This window comes from Pungitius pungitius, chromosome 5 (assembly GCF_949316345.1).
Source record: "Pungitius pungitius chromosome 5, fPunPun2.1, whole genome shotgun sequence".
NCBI classification, from domain to species: Eukaryota; Metazoa; Chordata; class Actinopteri; order Perciformes; family Gasterosteidae; genus Pungitius; species Pungitius pungitius.
The window spans coordinates 23,190,140-23,208,357 of NC_084904.1; the positions used below are offsets into that span (position 1 = coordinate 23,190,140).

At 44.1% G+C, this 18,218-nt stretch overlaps 2 protein-coding genes across 2 annotated transcripts; both read right to left on the reverse strand.

Annotated features, from left to right (window-relative positions):
• Positions 1–44: 44 nt before the first annotated feature.
• Positions 45–5,985, reverse strand: LOC119224927 (protein FAM163B). Its single transcript, XM_037482399.2, has 3 exons — positions 5,449–5,985; positions 2,959–3,074; positions 45–2,521 (listed from the first exon to the last, which is right to left on the reverse strand). Exons 2-3 carry the CDS (start codon positions 3,049–3,051, stop codon positions 2,069–2,071), a joined length of 546 nt encoding a protein of 181 aa, XP_037338296.1. The 5' UTR covers positions 3,052–3,074; positions 5,449–5,985; the 3' UTR covers positions 45–2,068.
• A 7,734-nt stretch (positions 5,986–13,719) lies between these two features.
• On the reverse strand, positions 13,720–16,235 carry LOC119225155 (natterin-3-like). Its single transcript, XM_062562597.1, has 3 exons — positions 16,109–16,235; positions 15,851–15,905; positions 13,720–15,225 (listed from the first exon to the last, which is right to left on the reverse strand). The coding sequence occupies exons 1-3, from the start codon at positions 16,112–16,114 to the stop codon at positions 14,135–14,137; spliced, it is 1,152 nt and encodes a 383-aa protein (XP_062418581.1). The 5' UTR covers positions 16,115–16,235; the 3' UTR covers positions 13,720–14,134.
• Positions 16,236–18,218: the final 1,983 nt, after the last annotated feature.

Genomic DNA, 18,218 nt, shown 5'->3' on the forward strand with positions numbered 1-18,218 from the left:
AATGCAACATTTCTGACAAAAGGCACGTGACACAGGAAAAAAGATTTATTTCAACAGCAGCAGACTATTTCATCACCCGTTTTGCTTTTGAGGTGACGGACAGGACGACGTGCGAGTCCAGCAGCTCCCTCCACTCGTGTGGACACTCACAGGGAGCCGAGGACGTTGAAGTGAGCGTCCTTCACAGGTCACAGTCGCTTAAGAAAAGCCCTTTTGGATTTGACATTTGTTTCCCCGCGGCGCTCTGCAGGCGAACAGGAAGCCACACGCTCTAACACACACACACGAGAAAACACAGTGCTGCGAAGACAAAGCTACACATGTGAACACAAACACAAGCTACATGTCGCTTAGATGCTCTTTTTACTTTGACCGAAAAACAAACTCCATCTAATTCAAATCAATTCAATTCTTGATATAAAAATGTCTCACATTTGTGTCTTCAGTGTTCGAGATTTCAATTTGTATATATTTACATAAATACTTATATATAATTATTCATTTATTTTTTTACTTTCAACTGGTCAAGCAGTTAATTTAAAGAATGAAGGTGATTTAAGGTGATTTTCACATCAAGAATGTGTTTTTTTTAAATGTCGCTCATCACAAATATAATTTATGACAGAAATAAAAAGAAATTGACTGATTACCAATGAAACTCCTGCTTGTTTCTGACATTCAGACATAGTTCTGGATGTTACTCACATGTAACTCCAGATGAATTCAGACTTTAACAACACCGTACGGTACAGAGCTCAGCAGGAGGTGAATGTGGAGAATATTACAATAATGTGCCTTCTTTCAAATGTCAAATGTGTGCAAATGTATAACTAATGCTTTCAAATCGATAACTAATGTGCACAAATACTGTACAATGGTTTTTATCCACAGAACCGAAGAATCACTGGTAAAAGGTAGCTTTCGGCCGTCTCAGGTGAGCTGGCCGGGCAGATCGGAGCACCTGGAGACACCTGAGGAGCTTCACCTCGGGGAGCAGGACAGCAAACACAGATGCTGCTCGGTGCATCATGAGTACACATCAGTAACGGAGCACACATCACAGGTGAAGTCAATGCTCCTGTCTCCGCACACTAAAGGAGGAAATCTACAGATTCTGGCTAATTAATCCCACGAAAAGACCAAAACCAACACGTGTCTCTCAGCTACGAGGCCCATTGGTTTCCTACAAAGTCTCAACTTGTGTAGCAACACAACGAGGCAGAACAACACACACGTTGTAATGCTGTTGTGAGATCTTTGACCAAAGCTGGTAAAAGAACCATTTAAGTAATGCGTAACATCAATAGTGCAGATCGTTTTAATAATTGACTATTACAAAGATAGTCAGACTATTGGACACAATCCTCACTTCTATCAATGGTGGGTTTGATTCAAGGAGAAAAACCTCATTTAGGTGGATTTCTATTGCGTCAAAAAGTCATTTGTGAATCTTTTGTAGAACGCTGATCTTTTTTCCCATCTATGGTTTAACATCATTCAATGAGATCCTTTTTTCGGTGCGATAGTTGAACATTTCCAATCCGGCCAGGCTGCTGCTGACTGAGGTTGGATTACAAAAAGGAGAAGAGAGACTTTTAGAAAAGAGGATTTCACGTGATTTTTGCTGTTCGCATGGTTCAGAGTCACATTTACGCCTCTGGATACAAACACAATATTTTGTACTCCTCGCACATTCAGTGGGGTTTCTGGTCGACACGTGGGATTAATTGACAAGACTCATCCTTTAAAAAAGTCTATTTGTTTGGAGTTTTACCTCCACTTCTGTCAAAATGTGTGTTTGATCCATTGATGGAATCCCGAATTGTAAATGTTCTCCTTCATACTTTGATCCACACACAAACTGGCTGAGTAGCTAACAAGCTTCTTTCCTAAACATATTGGTCAAAATGATCCAACTGATGTCAGTTTGATTCCTTCACAAAGGTTGCAGTCGCTCCAGAGCTGCAGACCTCCAATATGGCCGCCATGCGTTGCATTACCCAGAAGCCCTCGGGGCTGTGGTACATCAGTGTGTTCACGTTGCGTCGGTGCACCTCCCGCCTCCACCTCAGACGTCGGTGCTGACGCTCTGGGTGACCACCTCCTTCATGGTGACGGAGCGGATGAGGTTGAGCTTCTGGTAGAGGCTCTCCAGGTCCATGGGGAGCTCCAGGTCCTGCTGCTGGACCGTCCGGTAGCTGATCCGGCGCCCGCCGTTGCACAGCCTCTCCGGGTGCTGCAGGTAGAAGGGCAGCGAGCAGCGGGCGCAGGACGGGCAGAAGCCGTGCGAGCGCTGGCACCTGCGAGGCGGCAGCGGCGGCGTGGAGGAGTAGCAGCTGGCGGGCCCGTTGGCCTCGGTGAGGAAGGTGGGCGGGTAGCTGTCCGGCTCCTCGAAGTAGCGCAGCGGCGTCGGAGGTGTCGAGGGAGCGGACAGAGCCAGGGGCCGGGACGGGGACATGGTGTCCAGCTCTGGTTCCCCCTCCTCCCCCTTCTCAGACTCCTCCCTCTTACAGCAGTAGTACTGCACACAAAGGGGAGAGAAGTCAACGGTTACCATGGTTACCGTGTTTCCTACAACGTGGACACCTGCGATTTAGCACAAACATTTCACCCAGAAGATGTAAAGGCCAAGCATCCGTCTACAGTAAAACGTGTTGAACAGGAAGTAGATGGAGCCAGAAGAGCGGCGTGCGTTTCCTGTGTGACACCAGAAGTCAACCTGGACTTCTTTGTACTCAACTTTTGTTGCCTACATAGATTTTCTTTGTGGTGGGGGCAGGACGGGACGAAAAGGGTCCAACTAACCGCTGGTTGTCGTTACGTTAGAGGAACTAAGTCATGTTGATGGACAGGCAAACAGTTGCTTCTCTCAGGACACCAGGTGAGCAGTTGCATTTGATTGGATGAATTCAGGTTCACACATTCACATCCCCCTCGTCAGAGCGAGGCCCGTCCTACCTGCAGCCTACATAAACACAGCACAGCGACGATGGTCAGTAAGATGACTGTAGCCAGAATTCCTCCTGCGATGACCACGGTCCCGGCTGACATTCGAAATCCTCTCCATCAACAGCCTGCAGGGAGGAGGAAGAGGAGGAAGAGGAGTGGGGATAAGTGGAGATTAAGAAATAAGAAGGAGGGTGGAGTGAGATGACAATGGGGATGGTTAGAGATGAGATGGAGAAAGGTTGGAGTCAAGAGGACGATGTAAAGAAGAAGGAGGAGGCAGTGAGACCTCCTTGAGGTGGAGGAAAAGTGAGCAGAGATACTGAAGTAACATTTAAAACATTTAAAGCGCTTGTCAGCGCCATGTGATGGACTTCATATCAGCCGGTCTGACTGTGGTGGTGGAGAATGTCTCAGTGAGGACCACATGTCAGCAGCAGGAAACTCTCAATGATCATTAGTCTGCTGCCTGGAAGGAACGGCTCGAAAAAAGAGTCAAACATCGTAGATTCAAAAGTAAGAAGTCGGAAGAAAAACAAGGGCTAAACTCTCTATTCCCCTCCCCTCTCTAGCCCCCCCCCCACCCCGCCCCCCCAGCACAGTCATCCACTGATGTTGATATGTGTGGTGAATTTAAATGATGAAATGCTAATATTCAGCTTTCCCTCATGTTTTATACAATAAGCAGGAGAGCGTTTAGAGTGTGAAGTGAAGCATCATCTTCATCATAACCGATTCCTCAGTTTTATTCTGAAGCAACATAAATGCAGCAAAAATGCACAGAAGTGAAACATCTGTACAAAAAAAAGATTATTCTGACTTGTGTATTGAGTCTGAAGACATAGAAAGCCACTTCCACAGGGCCACGTGGCATAAAACGCACACATCTCAAACCACATTCACAATGATCCACCTCGACTCTCAGCATCATTTCTGCAGCGGCCGGACGGTCAATTCATACTTGGCTACTGCCGTGGGTTTCCGTAGCAACGGGGCCCCGGACATCAGCATCCCTGAAGGCCAGAGGGTCATTTACGCCCACACAGCCGGTCAAATCACCGGACACTAGGTTATGGGTCAGCATCCATCCATTGTTCAAGCCTTCATCCATCATTCATTCAAGAAACATCTATTCATCCATCAATAAAACCATCCATCTTCCATCAGTCATCTATCAATGAATCCATCAAACCATCATCCATTCATTGAGTATACATTAATTCATCCAAAAGGCATTCACCCAGCCATCCGTCTGTTAATTTATACGTGGACCATCCATCCAGTCATCCATCCATGGGCCGTCCCTCTATTGATAGAGCATCCATCCATAGACCAACAACTCATCATCCATCCACAGACTATTTATCTGTGGACCATCCATCTATCCATTGAGCATCCATCCCTGCATCCATCCGCATCTGCATCCGTTTCAATTTGACTGAACAGTTTAAGTCTGGCAATTTTACATTTTATTTTTATCAATAAAAACAAAAAAGAAGGAAGCCAACATTGTTGAATCTCTGCCGATAATAGACCCTTAAAAAACTGTTCATACTCCAGTGAACCTTTTTTTATTTAAATAAATCATACCATTATACAATTTTTTCGTTGTTTATTATCTCATAAACATGTGACATCACACCAAAGGTCCTCAGTCACAGGAGTTACATACGAAGTGACTATGAATTATAATTATATATCATATGATTATTTAATCTGGTTATAATCGATTAATAAATAATTAAAGCAAGTCTTTCCCAGTTGTATTGCTGAAAATAAGGTAACAACTTTAACACGTCTTTTACGTGGAAATGGAGACAATCTAAATTAATGAATTAGTTAATAAAATGAATTTAAATAAAAATCACTACACTTTTTATTTGGCTTTTTGGTAATATTTTGAGGGTTTAAAACCAAGGCGACTAATTCTAAAATTACAATGTTTTGGATTGAGTAAATATACATATTACACTAATAGAGTAGTACATTTTACTATTAGGAGACTTTACTGTGAAGTGTAAACGAGGTGCGATTTTGACGCCAAACGCATATTTTACTGTTTTCAAACTGATCAGAATTATTATTTTTGTTCGATAACAGCCTTTTTCTCCCAGTTTCTCTCTCTCTCTCTCACACACACACACACACACACACACACTACTTTAATGCAACAACAATCTCAATCTCTTTGCGTTTCTTAAATTCAGATATTATTTCCAATTAACTTTTGGATTTGCGCGCGTAGAAATGCGTTGATTATGGACACAGTCATCAACATATAAAAGATACCTCAGCAATTGGTCAAATAAACACAACAAACCCTACACTCTTTCGAAATGAACTTTTAAGAATCCCAACAACGACCCTTTACGCGAACGTTACGCACAGCCGTGGAGCGCGCGTTTTGGGTAGTTTCATGGAACAACCCGATATCCGTCAGTGTGCAGAGTAACACGCGCTTTGCACCAAGGACACTTCCACAAAAGCCGCTGATACTCTTACCCAGCACATCAATATGTGGATCGTCCCATGGCGTCCCCCACCCCCGCACCTCCAGCTCGGGGCGCCCCGGTTAGCTGGCAAGGGTGACGGGTCGGTGGATCGAGTTTCCGCTGGGGGGGTGTGACCGAACCCAGAGCCCTCTGATAACTGCAGCGCTTTACATCCACACAGAGAGAGAGCAGCGGAGGACTGTCCCGGTGCGTCTTCAGATGCAGATGTGTCTCCACGTGTCTTCTGAGCTTTCACCGTGCAGCTGCAGACCTTTGAAGTGCGGCGGATGGCAAAACTCCGCTGTTTTATTTTTCCATTATTCGCGTGATTCAGATCACAGCTTTGTCAAAAAAAATCCCAAATAATGACATAAGTCCTCTCCACGTCCTCTGAATGTTGCTGTTTCTTTGGCTTTGGTGCCAACACGTCAAAGGACGCACACCGACGAGCAACACACGGGAAGAGAGCGCGCACGAGGACGAGTTGTTTGGTGGAAAAGCTCCGGTCTGCTTCTAATTAATCGGTGGATGAATGTTCTGCAAACCGGATCCGGTCTCATTCTGTCTGTGTGCATTTCCGATGCTGACCTGCGCGGATGTGACCGTGCGTCACAGCCGCGCGCTGCAGGTCATATAGAGAGAGAGATGTATGTATACATATATAATGTCGCTTTAATGCAAAAATGACGCTTTAAGTTAAATTTAAAAGCACTTTAAGTTAAATTTAAAAGCACTTAAATCTTATTTTGAGTGTTATAAAACTCAAATTAACTTTGACACAATAAAAAGTCACCATTGACTTTTTTTTATCGTTCAAGGAAATCAAGGTTCTCCTTGATTTCGCCTTCGATGCCTTTGTCATATTCAGCCTTCTGAAGGTTACCTTCAAGGTCACCAAAACGACCTTCCATACAGCCCTTAATTCCCCCCCCTTTAATCCTTCATAAAGACTGTTGGTACGAACGTCTTAGTGAATTGTATCAAATGTCTTTTATTGACGTCTTTCTCTCCAAAGTCAAACCTTCAGGAAGTTTCAAACGTCTCTTGATATCATCAACTGAAAAAAACAAAAACTAATTTTGAACGAAGTGATCCACAGATTCATTTTTGTTTTCTTGAGTCTTTTAATGCATTTACGTTTTCAGGGGCCAAACCTTCCTTAAAACAATCCCTCACAGCGTCGTCCCCCAAATGCATTGTGGGTCCCTGAAGAATCCTGAGCAAACCCACAGCAGGGCGAAAGGCGACAGGAAACAATCCTTAACTCTACATGAGAAGAAGAAGGTCATGAAGGTCACTGCTGCTGGGAATCAAACCAAATGCTCCTATTAACGTGTGTGTGTGTGATTTCAATCATCTCTGCATTGCAGTTATTGATCAATGGGATCTGCTGTCGTTTTTCCCTCTCCTCCGTTGCCATGGTACGTGGGACCCGACAGCACCGGAAGGCACCGTCGTCCATGGCGACAGCGCGGCCTCGGGTCACAGATCAAATAAACATTTCTTTGGCTGAGGCCGTGAGACAACGTCTGGGATCCCAAAATGAATAATGACTTCACAGAAGACAGATGAGGCGTCCCCTTCTTCTTCTTCTCTGCTGTAGAACCTCCGCGCCTGATGAGGCGAGGCCTCCTCCATCGCTCCATGCCCAGCGGCTCCCAGAAAAGAGGAGTTTAAAGGGAGGCCCGAGGAAGAAAAGATCTTACCGAGTGAATTATTTAAAGGAGCGGCTGAGATTCCACTGTATTGTAGCGACAGCAGCGTGTAATATTGATGAGAGGAGACGTTAGAGGTTATTTCTCTCCTCTTCTTCCACTCCTCCATATCCGCCCGATATCTCAGGTCAGAGCAGCAGAACTCCTCCTCGTTGAGGAGAGAGGAGTCAGCCTGAGAGAAAAAGAGTCTGGAACAGGAAACGTTGGACGAAGAGCAGCTGTGGTCCTCCAGCTGAGAACAGAGATGATCAGTTTTATTTATTTTAAAGCGTCCTCTAGTTAATCCAACCACTCTCGTCCTGCGTCCGGCAGTAATGTTTGAGACATATTCTCCACATGTGATAGTATTTTGGGGTACGATATGTTGAGAATATAACCACCTCAAATAATAAAATTAGGCTGATTAGCTCCATCCTAAGTGTATATTCAAAGGGTGGAGGATGTGTGACTCATTCTCCAAATGACAAAGAGAGGAACAGCAGCTACGTGTTCTCTTCATCACCCCCCTCCTCCTCTTCCTCGATCTCTGCGCGTCCAATGACATCGTTTAAAGACAAACATCGGCATCGATCATGAGGCCGAGGGATCGGCTTTCAGCGAGGCCTCCGCCTGGCAAGGTCACGGGCGAGGTCAGCAAGAAACGTCCAGCAGGAAGTCATCGTTGCAAACAAGTTACATTTGACATAATGTATGTGAACAGCGTATCAACACAAGGCAAACTACGATCTCACAGGGTCCTTAAAACAAGACTAAACCAACGGACGTTTTCGTCCATCCGGTGGATCCAAAGCGACGTAGCTCTCATTGAATCACAGAGACACAATGTCTCATTAAAAGAGAAGACGTCTCCTGCTTCAATCTCAGTCCGGCCTGACAAACCAAATCAGGGTCACTCTCTCTGGCGCTGAGAATCATGGGAACCAAGTCGGGTTGGGTTCCAGGTGACGGTTCCGGAAGATACCGACGTAAAGGTCTTTGTCCACATGCACAGTTTGTTCTCCCTGTGAGTGTCTGCGTTGTTACTCCGGCTTTGTCTGCCATCGACCCCTGGAGGCAGAAATGCCACCAAATGTCCCTTTACTGTCCTCACGTGTCCTGTGGATGACGAGCTCCGCTGTGTGAGAAATGAAACATCGAGGCCACGGCATGAAAGCAACCTCGAAGGTCACGAGTCGTGGTGAGTCTTCTGCTGACAGAGCGGCTTCACCTCCAACAAAACAACTTTAACGGATTCATTCCATCGTTTTAGAATGCTAGAAAGGAAATGATCAAAGAAAGTCAGCATGTCCTTTTCACTCCTCATTCTGCTCTTCCAGTCGGCATCGTAGTGTCTCCACGGGGGGGCAGGACTGACCGCACAGCTGTGGCCTCGGGGGGCTGAACCCTCGGCCAGATGTGGTCTCGTGCAGCTGCGTGGACGTCCTCTCGCTCCCCGACAGGTGTCTGCTGTCTCACCTCCTGTTTAGTCTGTGGTCTGTTATCCTTCCATTGGCCCGCCGGCAGCCCGTGAGCGGCGCGAAGGCCCTCGTGTTGTGGCGAGCGACGGGGCCTCGCTGGATCTCACCGAACGCCGCGGGGAGAAGGGGAAATGCCGCGTCAGCGTGATCCGCCTTAGCGAGCCCGTCCGCCGAAAACCCCAATGTTTATAGAACGTACGCCGCCGTCCTCGTGTTACCGAGCCGCGACGCCCCTTTGCGTCATCGGCCGGGCAGCAGAGGTCGCAGTCTGGATCCATTCAGACCCTGATCCCCATCTTCAGACCAAACACAGGAAAGAACCTGTTTTCCTCTTGTCTTCAGACACAAGCTTCTGTTCCCACTTTGTTTGACTTTTGTCTCCAGCGCTTTAAGGCGTGTAATATGATTTTGAAAAGACACACAAACCGCAGCGTTTGGCTGTCGGGTCGAACTTCATTTTATAATTAGGTTTTCTTCCAATATTGACCTTATTTAATATTCATGTGTATGTTTGAATATCAGCACATATTCAAGAACCGAATGCTTCATTTGTATATTCAAACATACCTCTATAGAGTAATTGTCTTAATGTCAGCTGGAGAAGCTGGTCATATCTATGAGTTTCATGTGGTGTCTCTCAGTCCAAGCCAGAACAACATATCACGACCCCCCCCCCCCCCCCCCCACAGCGTAGTGAATAATGGATCCCAAAGATCTTTACTTGATGGTTTGCTCCTCTCTCTGACGCTCTGACCCCACTTTGAGAAGAAGAAAAAGGCTTTTTCAAAGAATATTCCGGCTCGTCTCCAGTGAAGCGCGCAGAGAGCCCCGAAGAGGCTTTTATTGGACACGAGAGCACCTGACCGTCCTCCGTCTTCTGCAGCGACGCCACCTCTCCAGGTTTATCTGCCGGTTTGAGAGGAAAGTTGGTGGTAAACACACGGTTTATTTATTAATCGGTTAAGAAAACCAACAAGATCTCAACAAGCACACGGAAGTCATGGTGTGACGAGCACCGGTGAGCACGTTTGAGTCATCGAGGACATGATGACAAGATGACATCAGACAAGAACAGCTTTGGATTTGTGATCATTTAAAGACAATAACAATAAATGCTCTGTCTCCGTTTATACATCTAAATCACTTTAGAGTCATTGGATTTATCTTCATGGGACCATGAATATTCCATATTACAATGTGTGTTGAGATATTTCTGGCTGGATCAAAGAGCTTACAGGATGACGCGTCCTGAGTTGACTTTCTATCTTTTTTTTTAAGGTCACGGGGGAAATAGTTTGAACACTTTTGCCCAAGGAACACATCTCTCTGCTAACGCTCTCTAAAAATCAAACCAGCAACCTTGTTATCTGGCTGCAGGCCACCTGGAGCGCTGTCACTGAGGGTGGTCCTTCATTTGTTTCCTCCAATGACACCGGGTCTCACCCCCCCCCAACTTGTCATCCTGAATGTACTCCAATGGGACCATGAATATTCATCGGCCCGGTATTAGCATATTGTTTCTGATATTAGCATATAAGGGGAGACAAACATCAGCGTGAGGATGAATCAGAGGCGGGGGGCCGAGTGGACAAACGGAGGCCCGGAGGAGACAGCAGGTCGGCATTCATTACCTTCGTGAAGGGTCACACGAGACTCTGGCCTGACAGGGAACGGTACCGACCACAACAGATTAAAGAGAAGTGCAACCAGACGTGGTCGGCTCAATTAAAGGGAGATTTTTGGTTGGTTCTAGTTTAAAAAATGAACGAAAATGTGTATAAAAATGGTGTGTTTTGTGTTTACAAGGTAGTTACTTTCCATGAACTCACGTTGCAATGGATCTTAGCTGTGATTTAAAAATCAACGGAACGAAAGTTACCATGTTTATAAGGCAGAGGAGTGACTGGGAGATACTTGTCAATCACAGTAAGCCCCGCCCTAAAGCATGCTTTATGGTCTGTTTGACTTTATATGGACCATCATTCACTTAATGAACATCATGCTGTATTTAAGAAGACTTGAAAATAGAAACTGAGACCATAAACTCATGTTTACAATGTTTACTGAGGGAATAAATCAAGAGAGAAGTAGAGTCATTTCCTGATAGATGTCTATGGGAGCAGAGGAGTCGCCCCCTGCTGGTCACTACAGAGAAATCCACTTTAACAGATTCCACTTTTCAAATATGTTGTATTAGCAACTTGGCTTTAAGCTCCATCTGTGAGAGTAACCTCAGTCCCCTTAGAGGAACATACTTGACTTTGAGAGTAACGGTATGTAAACAGCTTTTTATTAAACCTCGGTCTCCAGATCTTCCCCGTGCTGAACGGACAGAAGCTGAGAGCTTAGAGGATAACTTCTGACCTCTAACCGATCCTGATCCGCACGTAGAACAATAACAGAAAGTTGGAGGAAAGGAAAAGTTCATCTTAGACGGACTAATGGCACTTAATGGACTGATTGGTCGCTAAGTGGAAAGTGCTTGAGACTCCTCCGGTCTCAGTCTCACGCAGCCGCACCGAAGAGGTCGATGCCGTCATGCTGCCGTGAGATGCCAGGTGAGATGAGGCTCTGGAATGCAAATGCGCTCTGAGATAGAACCCATGCATCTTTCATGTGCTTACACGACCGCTTCGCTCTTCTGATATGACAATGAGCGCTTATCGTCCCGTGTGCTCGGCCGGGCGTGCGACCATGGGCACAAATGCAAAGCGCACCTCGCTCACTGGAACCGATCCAGCTCGCCACAGCGGGAGACATGATGCCCTCGATGTGCAGGAGAGGAGCCATTGTATTTAATTGCTGCGAAAGAAATATATGCACCTATTCTTTATGTCTGCCATTGCTGGATTCCTACTGTTCATGTAATGGGGGCCCTGAGCCTCACTCAGCCTTACCCAGCCTCAATGTGCCTCACTCAGCCTCACTCAACCTCACTCAGCCTCACTCAGCCTCAATGTACCTCACTGGACCTCACTCAGCCTCAATGTGCCTCACTGGACCTCACTCAACCTGACTCAGCCTCACTCAGCCTGACTCAGCCTCACTCAGCCTCACTCAGCCTCAATGTGCCTCACTCAGCCTCACTCAACCTCACTCAGCCTCAATGTACCTCACTGGACCTCACTCAGCCTCAATGTGCCTCACTGAACCTCACTCAACCTGACTCAGCCTAAATGTACCTCACTGGACCTCACCCAGCCTCAATGTGCCTCACTGGACCTCACTCAACCTGACTCAGCCTCACTCAGCCTGACTCAGCCTCACTCAGCCTCACTCAGCCTCACTCAACCTCACTCAGCCTCACTCTGACATGTATTATTATAACTGCCTCCATACCAGTGAATAACAAACAAAAAAACGTGCACTAAAGCACATTTGAGACACGCAGTGCCGACATTGAATGACTCCTCGCATCAAATCGCTAATCTATTTGAAAAGCTTGAAGCATGTTAGATACACACAATGAAGTACTTTACATAAAGTGTGAGTGACAGATAGGAGCTGAACCTCCATGCCGGCCCAGTACCTCGTTAAAACCGTCTCTAATGATCCCTGAGCGAGACACCGCTCCCCCTCAACAGAACAGCTCACAAAACGAAGCCCAACGGGTCCTTCAAGAACTCGGCCGGGTCCAGGCCGGCCTTGACCCGCCTCCCTCTGACCTTCTGTCTGTTGGCTCTGCACACTGCCCGTGACCTTTTGACCGCCTGACGAAGCGTTCCTTTTCCCGATGTAGTCTCACTCACATCTCAGGTCTCTGTGACATTTGAGTATTGTTCAGTGATCAGTGACTGAGTTATAGTATAGTATTCCAGTCTGCGTAATACCACAAAGGTAAATTAATCCACTACAGGTAAATGACCTGTATTACAGGTCAAGATAATATAAATGCATCTGATGTAATGATGTGTAAAACATTTCACTGTTATATCACATCTGGATTCATATTTTTTCCTGCATTAATGTTTATGTTTTATAGTCTCAATGAGAAACAAATATCCCTGAAAACAAAAAACAGCCCCCAATATATGGCTCTATGTGGAGATAAAAGTACAGACATGTACATGTACGTATGAGATATAGTACAGTAAAAGTATAACATGTACCTATGAGATGTAGTACAGTAAAAGTATAACATGTACCTATGAGATGTTGTGGAGAAGTAGAAAGCAGCATGTGAAGAATTTTGACTTTTATGTGCAGTATTTGAGTAAAGTTACATTCCACCACTCATGTCTTGCATCATCATCATCATCATCATCATCAGTTCACCTAGTGAAGGAATAAAGGAGGCGCTTTGTGGAGCAGAGGGAGCTTATTAGAGCGAGGAGTTGTGTATTTGAGGTGTTTACTGAATGTGTGTGACACAAAGAGGGGGAGATGTAGAAAGATGGAGTCCATCTTTTATTCATCTCTGGGTAAGTGGCATTGAGAGCTCCAACACGGCGCACACATGCACCTTTTTAGTTTGGAAACATTGACCCATAGAACTAAAAAGGCTGCTGGGAATCAAAAAGCCAATGAATGCTTATTGATCAAATCAGAATGAAATTATCTTATTTCTGTGATTTATTCATTCACATTAAAGGCTCGGCTGAAAATGATTAATCTATACAAAACAAGTATTTCAAAAGATGGTTTTTCAAATGATTACTAATGAATAATGACTCTATTGCTGCTCTTTTACACCATTAAAATCCATATCAAGTTTCATGTGTAAATACACAGATGTTCAGTGCACAGACGTTTATAAAGGATTTAAAAATGCCAATAAAAAGAGTGAATCCAATATTTAATATCCAATAGAATAACTCCTCCGTCAGCCTGTTGCTGCCCTCTTCTGTCCAATCATTGAGCTCCACTACATTATTTAATCTAAAAACAGAATTTAGGGACCATGATTCAACATTTTTTATCCAGTAAATTCTTGTTTTCCAAAGGTGTCCTGGATGAGCATCTAACATAGTCTCACCCATGAAAGTACAAGTAACATACCAACAAATATTAACATAAAAACTTTAACACATAAAAGTAACAAAATCGATTTTTATTTTTAAATCTTGATATTTATTTTTTCCTAAAATACAATTATTTTTGTAGATATATATTCAACTAATAATCTGTCTTTTGTCTGTTTTCGTTATCTGGTTATACACCTTTTGATTATAGCTGCTTAACGTGACTTGTGACTTTGTGGAGTAACAATAACGTTCGCTTATTGTTTTTTTAGCAATGCTAATGATCCTGAATGTAACGTGCACGCTGATTGAATATTTAAGTGATTCTGATACAGACCTAGTTTGAATAGAATTGTGATGATTACATAACAAAGACATTTTAAATGTTCATTTATTAGGATTGATGAACTTGAACGTTTCAATGCCAAGTATTTTCTTATAAGATTTATTAAGACAAATAAAACGTCGAGCAGGTACATCCTTTAGCTTCGTTACAATGTTAAGTCCATCCAACATACAATTGATCATCCATTGAATCCCGTTGAGCCTCTTCCGTCGATCTCTCAGGGACACGGCGTGGGATCAGGTACCGGCTCACAAGGATCCACCACAATCCGGACTTCTGCCAGTTGAACACCTTCGTAGGTCCCAGAGATGGACATCGATTTTGTTTCGCCAGTGTTGTAGGTGCGGTTGAGGCGTGCCGTGAAAGGGATGACTGCCCCGTACTTATATCCCATCATACTGACACCACAGGAGTGGTTTGGTGGGACTTCGCACTCAACAGAAACAGTGTGGGTGGTCGACTCGATATAAGTCGTCCCCTCGGTGAACTCGTGCGTTGTCTCCTCGCTAAACACAATAGTTGCGGAATCAATCTTGGGGATTCCAGCTGTGATGCTAGCCTTGACGCCAACAGTAATGGAATAGCTGGTGTCCCACCTGTGCTCCACCTGGTTCATCTTTGAGATTGTTGCTGTCGCTTTGACCGTCTGGCACTGGTAGTTAGTGACAGCAGACTTGCGCATGGTCTCCGGAGGATAAGCAATGGGTTTAACCCCTACGGTGTTATACTTGACCTCAGACAAGTTCTCACTGTATATATCCTTGTTAATGGTCAGGACCTGGTAGTACCTGTACCAATACTCAGAACCTTCCCAGGGAAGGTAGAAAGCCTGATCATGAACGTCCACCTTTCCGAGACCATACTCGTTTTTCCCAACATATACTTCGTTGGAGCAGGTCTTGACGGAATGTGGTGCCACCGAACCGTAAGAGCCATCCTTCCATTCCAACAACTCAAAGCTGTCTTTGTTCACGAGGATCTGAAATGGCCATAAAAAGCTGTTGAACTCTTTCCCTTTGTGGGAGTAGTGGCAGTAAGGATCGACGCCGGGGCTGTAGAAGCCGGCGTTGCACCAGAATTGGCAAACATAGTCGGTCCGCCCAACATATTGGTTGTAGATTGAAACTGCTTCTTTGGGGACGGAGTGGTTAAAGAACTGCCATTCCAGATTGGTTTGAACGAGGTTGACGGATGAGTACCGGTCCGGCTTGGTCTCAATCTTCACGGGAGCTGGACGGGATTGATTTCTTGATCCGTTAGCGGTGATATTGGGAACCTTTTCCCCCAGACTCGGGTCCAGGAACAGGACTGTAAACAAGCAGCAAAGAACGTTAAACATTTACTAAATAATTCATTCCAATTCAAACTTTTAAGCCCCAAATCACAAACTTGCGTCGGAGGGCTTAACAAAACTCCCCCCAAAAACACCTTCACAGGGTGGGAAAAAAAAGAAGAAACCTGAGGAGCAGTTTCAGAGGATTAATGTCTCTCCAGAAGTGTCACGCAATGTCTACAAAATGAACATCAGTTAACAAGTCTTCATCCCTACTGCCTTTCATAAGCAGTCAAGTTACTTTTGTACTTAAATTACCTTTTTACTAACATGACAACATGACCACAATATAGAAATTTACAAATTTGAAACACAGCATTAAATAGTTTGTTTGACCTCAACCTACTCTGACCATCCCACAGACCTCACTGGCTCCACAGAGATGATTTTGGTCAAATAACCATAAAAAATAAAAAAAAGCCCATTGGTCAAGGGAGGAGCATCAATATAAATGACTTCATTTGGAATAATTTTTGTTTTCTCGTAATATCAAAGTGAATACCTCTTTTCAAATATGTATTTGACCCTCCAGATTGTGTCTCTCCTCATCCAATATCAAGCAAAACATAAATGAGGACATAGTGACGGTGGTTCTTTAACCTGATTCAGTGTGCAGAGCCGGCAGGGCCAACAGCAGCCAAACTGACAGCTTCATCTGCAGATGAGACCCAGAACAGAAGCACTGTTACCTGCCTCCAAACCCAGCGTTACATCCATTTAGGGTTCAGTTAAACACAAAGACAATGCGCACAGAAAGAACAGACTTTGACCTCGTGGAAGTGAAATTCACTTCATTACAACTATTGAATACTGGACAGCAGATGTTTGAAATGGTTGGAATAAATGAGAAGCACTCACCATCATTTAAAACAACAGTGCAACGTGTCGCGGCTTATGTAACTGACTTACTGCTCAATCTAATACAAACATGCACTCCTCAGTCGGTAGACTTTCATTTGGCCTAAATGAAGTAATCTGATTTCAACAAATAAACAGTGGGGTTAAAGTACAAAACCAATATCTGTTTTCCCAAAAACTGCGTTCAAAGGTTATTTAAACTGCCAAGAAAGTTTATGTTTAAACCCAGCTTAAATAATAATCTGTTCAACAGAGTAACACATTCTGATAAAAGTACTTCACTTATCATTTGACCTGCTAAATGTTAACGTGACCCTGAAAGAAAATAAACCCTAACCTAGAATGGAAAGTACATTAGCCAATGAGAAGACCAGATGTGCTTTTTTTGTGCATCACATTCATGAGAAATGAGTGATGGGGGGCTGAAGCTCAGGAATTACATTACATTACATGTTATTTAGCTGACGCTTTTATCCAAAGCGACTTACATTGCATTATAACCCAGGCATTACATTTTTTGCCAGGGGAGCAATTAGGGATTAGGTGTCTTGCTCAGGGACACTTCGACATGGCACATGGGGCAGCCGGGATTTGTACCACCAAACTTGCGGCCCCCAGCGCACTGCATTACTCCGTGCACCACCATCGCCCGAATTCAAGTCAGAAGACCGGATCTACGTCAGATTATTGGTGAAACTTGTTGTTACAACGTCATATTGTCCCTCTTCGCATCTTTCTGCTAACACATAATTGCCGCCCAACGTGAGGAGCAATAGCGTCCAGTGTGTCACGTTTTGGATTTACTTCCGGTTTTATTTTGTAGTTTCATGCCTCTTGTGTCCCTGGGTTAACTTCTCTTCCCGCCTTGTACTGTCATCTGTGATTGTCTGCAGTGTCCATGATTGTTTCCACCTGTGTCCAATCACCTGCACCTCCGCTGTGTATTTAATCCCTGTGTGTCTTGTTCTGTAGGAATCCCTGTTGGGCCTACCCATTCAATTTAGGATTGAAGTGTGATGAATAAATCAGAATTAATGAACCACTCCTCTTTATTCTAACGCTACCTAAACGCTACGCTAAATTATACTGTCACTCATTAACTTCATCAGTGATTGGCTAACTGCTTCTTAGACCCGTCTCTTTGGGACCCAGTCCGAGCCCAGCTGAGACGTGCAGGAAGAGCATCAATTTTGCGCAAATATGTTAAGCAATATCCAAATATTACCGGGTATATAATCCATGTTTCAAAAACACACTTTTTTTTTGTTAAATGTATTTTTTATATAATAAACAACAAAAAACGTTTTTTTCTCGCCTCCACTGCTCTGTTGTTTGATTTAAAACGAGTAATAATGAAGTTGTTTTTTTTATTAACTGCTACTAGTAAGAAACTAAACTTAGTAGATGAGTCTGAGGACATTAAAAGGAGAACAGGAGAATATGACGGGGGGTTCCTTTGAATAATGGAACTTTTCTGACATTTGCATATACTATAATAATAACTGTTAACATTTCTAAATATCTTTTAACATCAATGTATATTTGGTTTTAGCAACCAAACTAATGGTTTAATGGCTAATACTTATCTTAAATATATTTCCTAAGTGCCTGACAAACACTGAATAACTACATTGTGACTGCTTCACAGCAGAACTCTGCTTCCTTTTCCTCTGAACAACCTTTGGATTGTTCATTCATTGAACATGAAACTCATCATGACAAGCTGTGTGGTTTATGACAGCTTGACAGGTTAAGACGAGTACAAAGAGCCTGTGAGAGAGTGAAAGCAATGTGAACAATGCAGCATTGCGTTCTTAAAAAAAATCCCTTCACCTTCAATATCTGAGCTTCCTCATTCCACTTCACACCTGCCGTCAATTTCCTTGTGAGCCCTTGAGTATTTATACCAGCCTTTTTACTACAATCCCTGTGTGTCTTGTTCTGTACGAATCCCTGTTGGGCCTACCCATTCAATTTAGGATTGAAGTGTGATGAATAAATCAGAATTAATGAACCACACCTCTCTATTCTAACGCTACCTGTCATTATTTATTACTTGATAACACATATTACCTCTTCCATGATATACATATATTAAGATGTGTACAAC

Excerpts from the sequence above, each read along its gene's own strand:
- LOC119224927 (XM_037482399.2), bottom strand. The coding sequence starts at position 3,051 with ATGTCAGCCGGGACCGTGGTCATCGCAGGAGGAATTCTGGCTACAGTC. Across the intron at positions 2,522-2,958 it reads TGTGTTTATGTAGGCTGCAG|TACTACTGCTGTAAGAGGGA; the intron begins GTAGGACGGGCC and ends CTTTGTGTGCAG.
- LOC119225155 (XM_062562597.1), bottom strand. Across the intron at positions 15,226-15,850 it reads GGCTCTGCACACTGAATCAG|TCCTGTTCCTGGACCCGAGT; the intron begins GTTAAAGAACCA and ends GCTTGTTTACAG.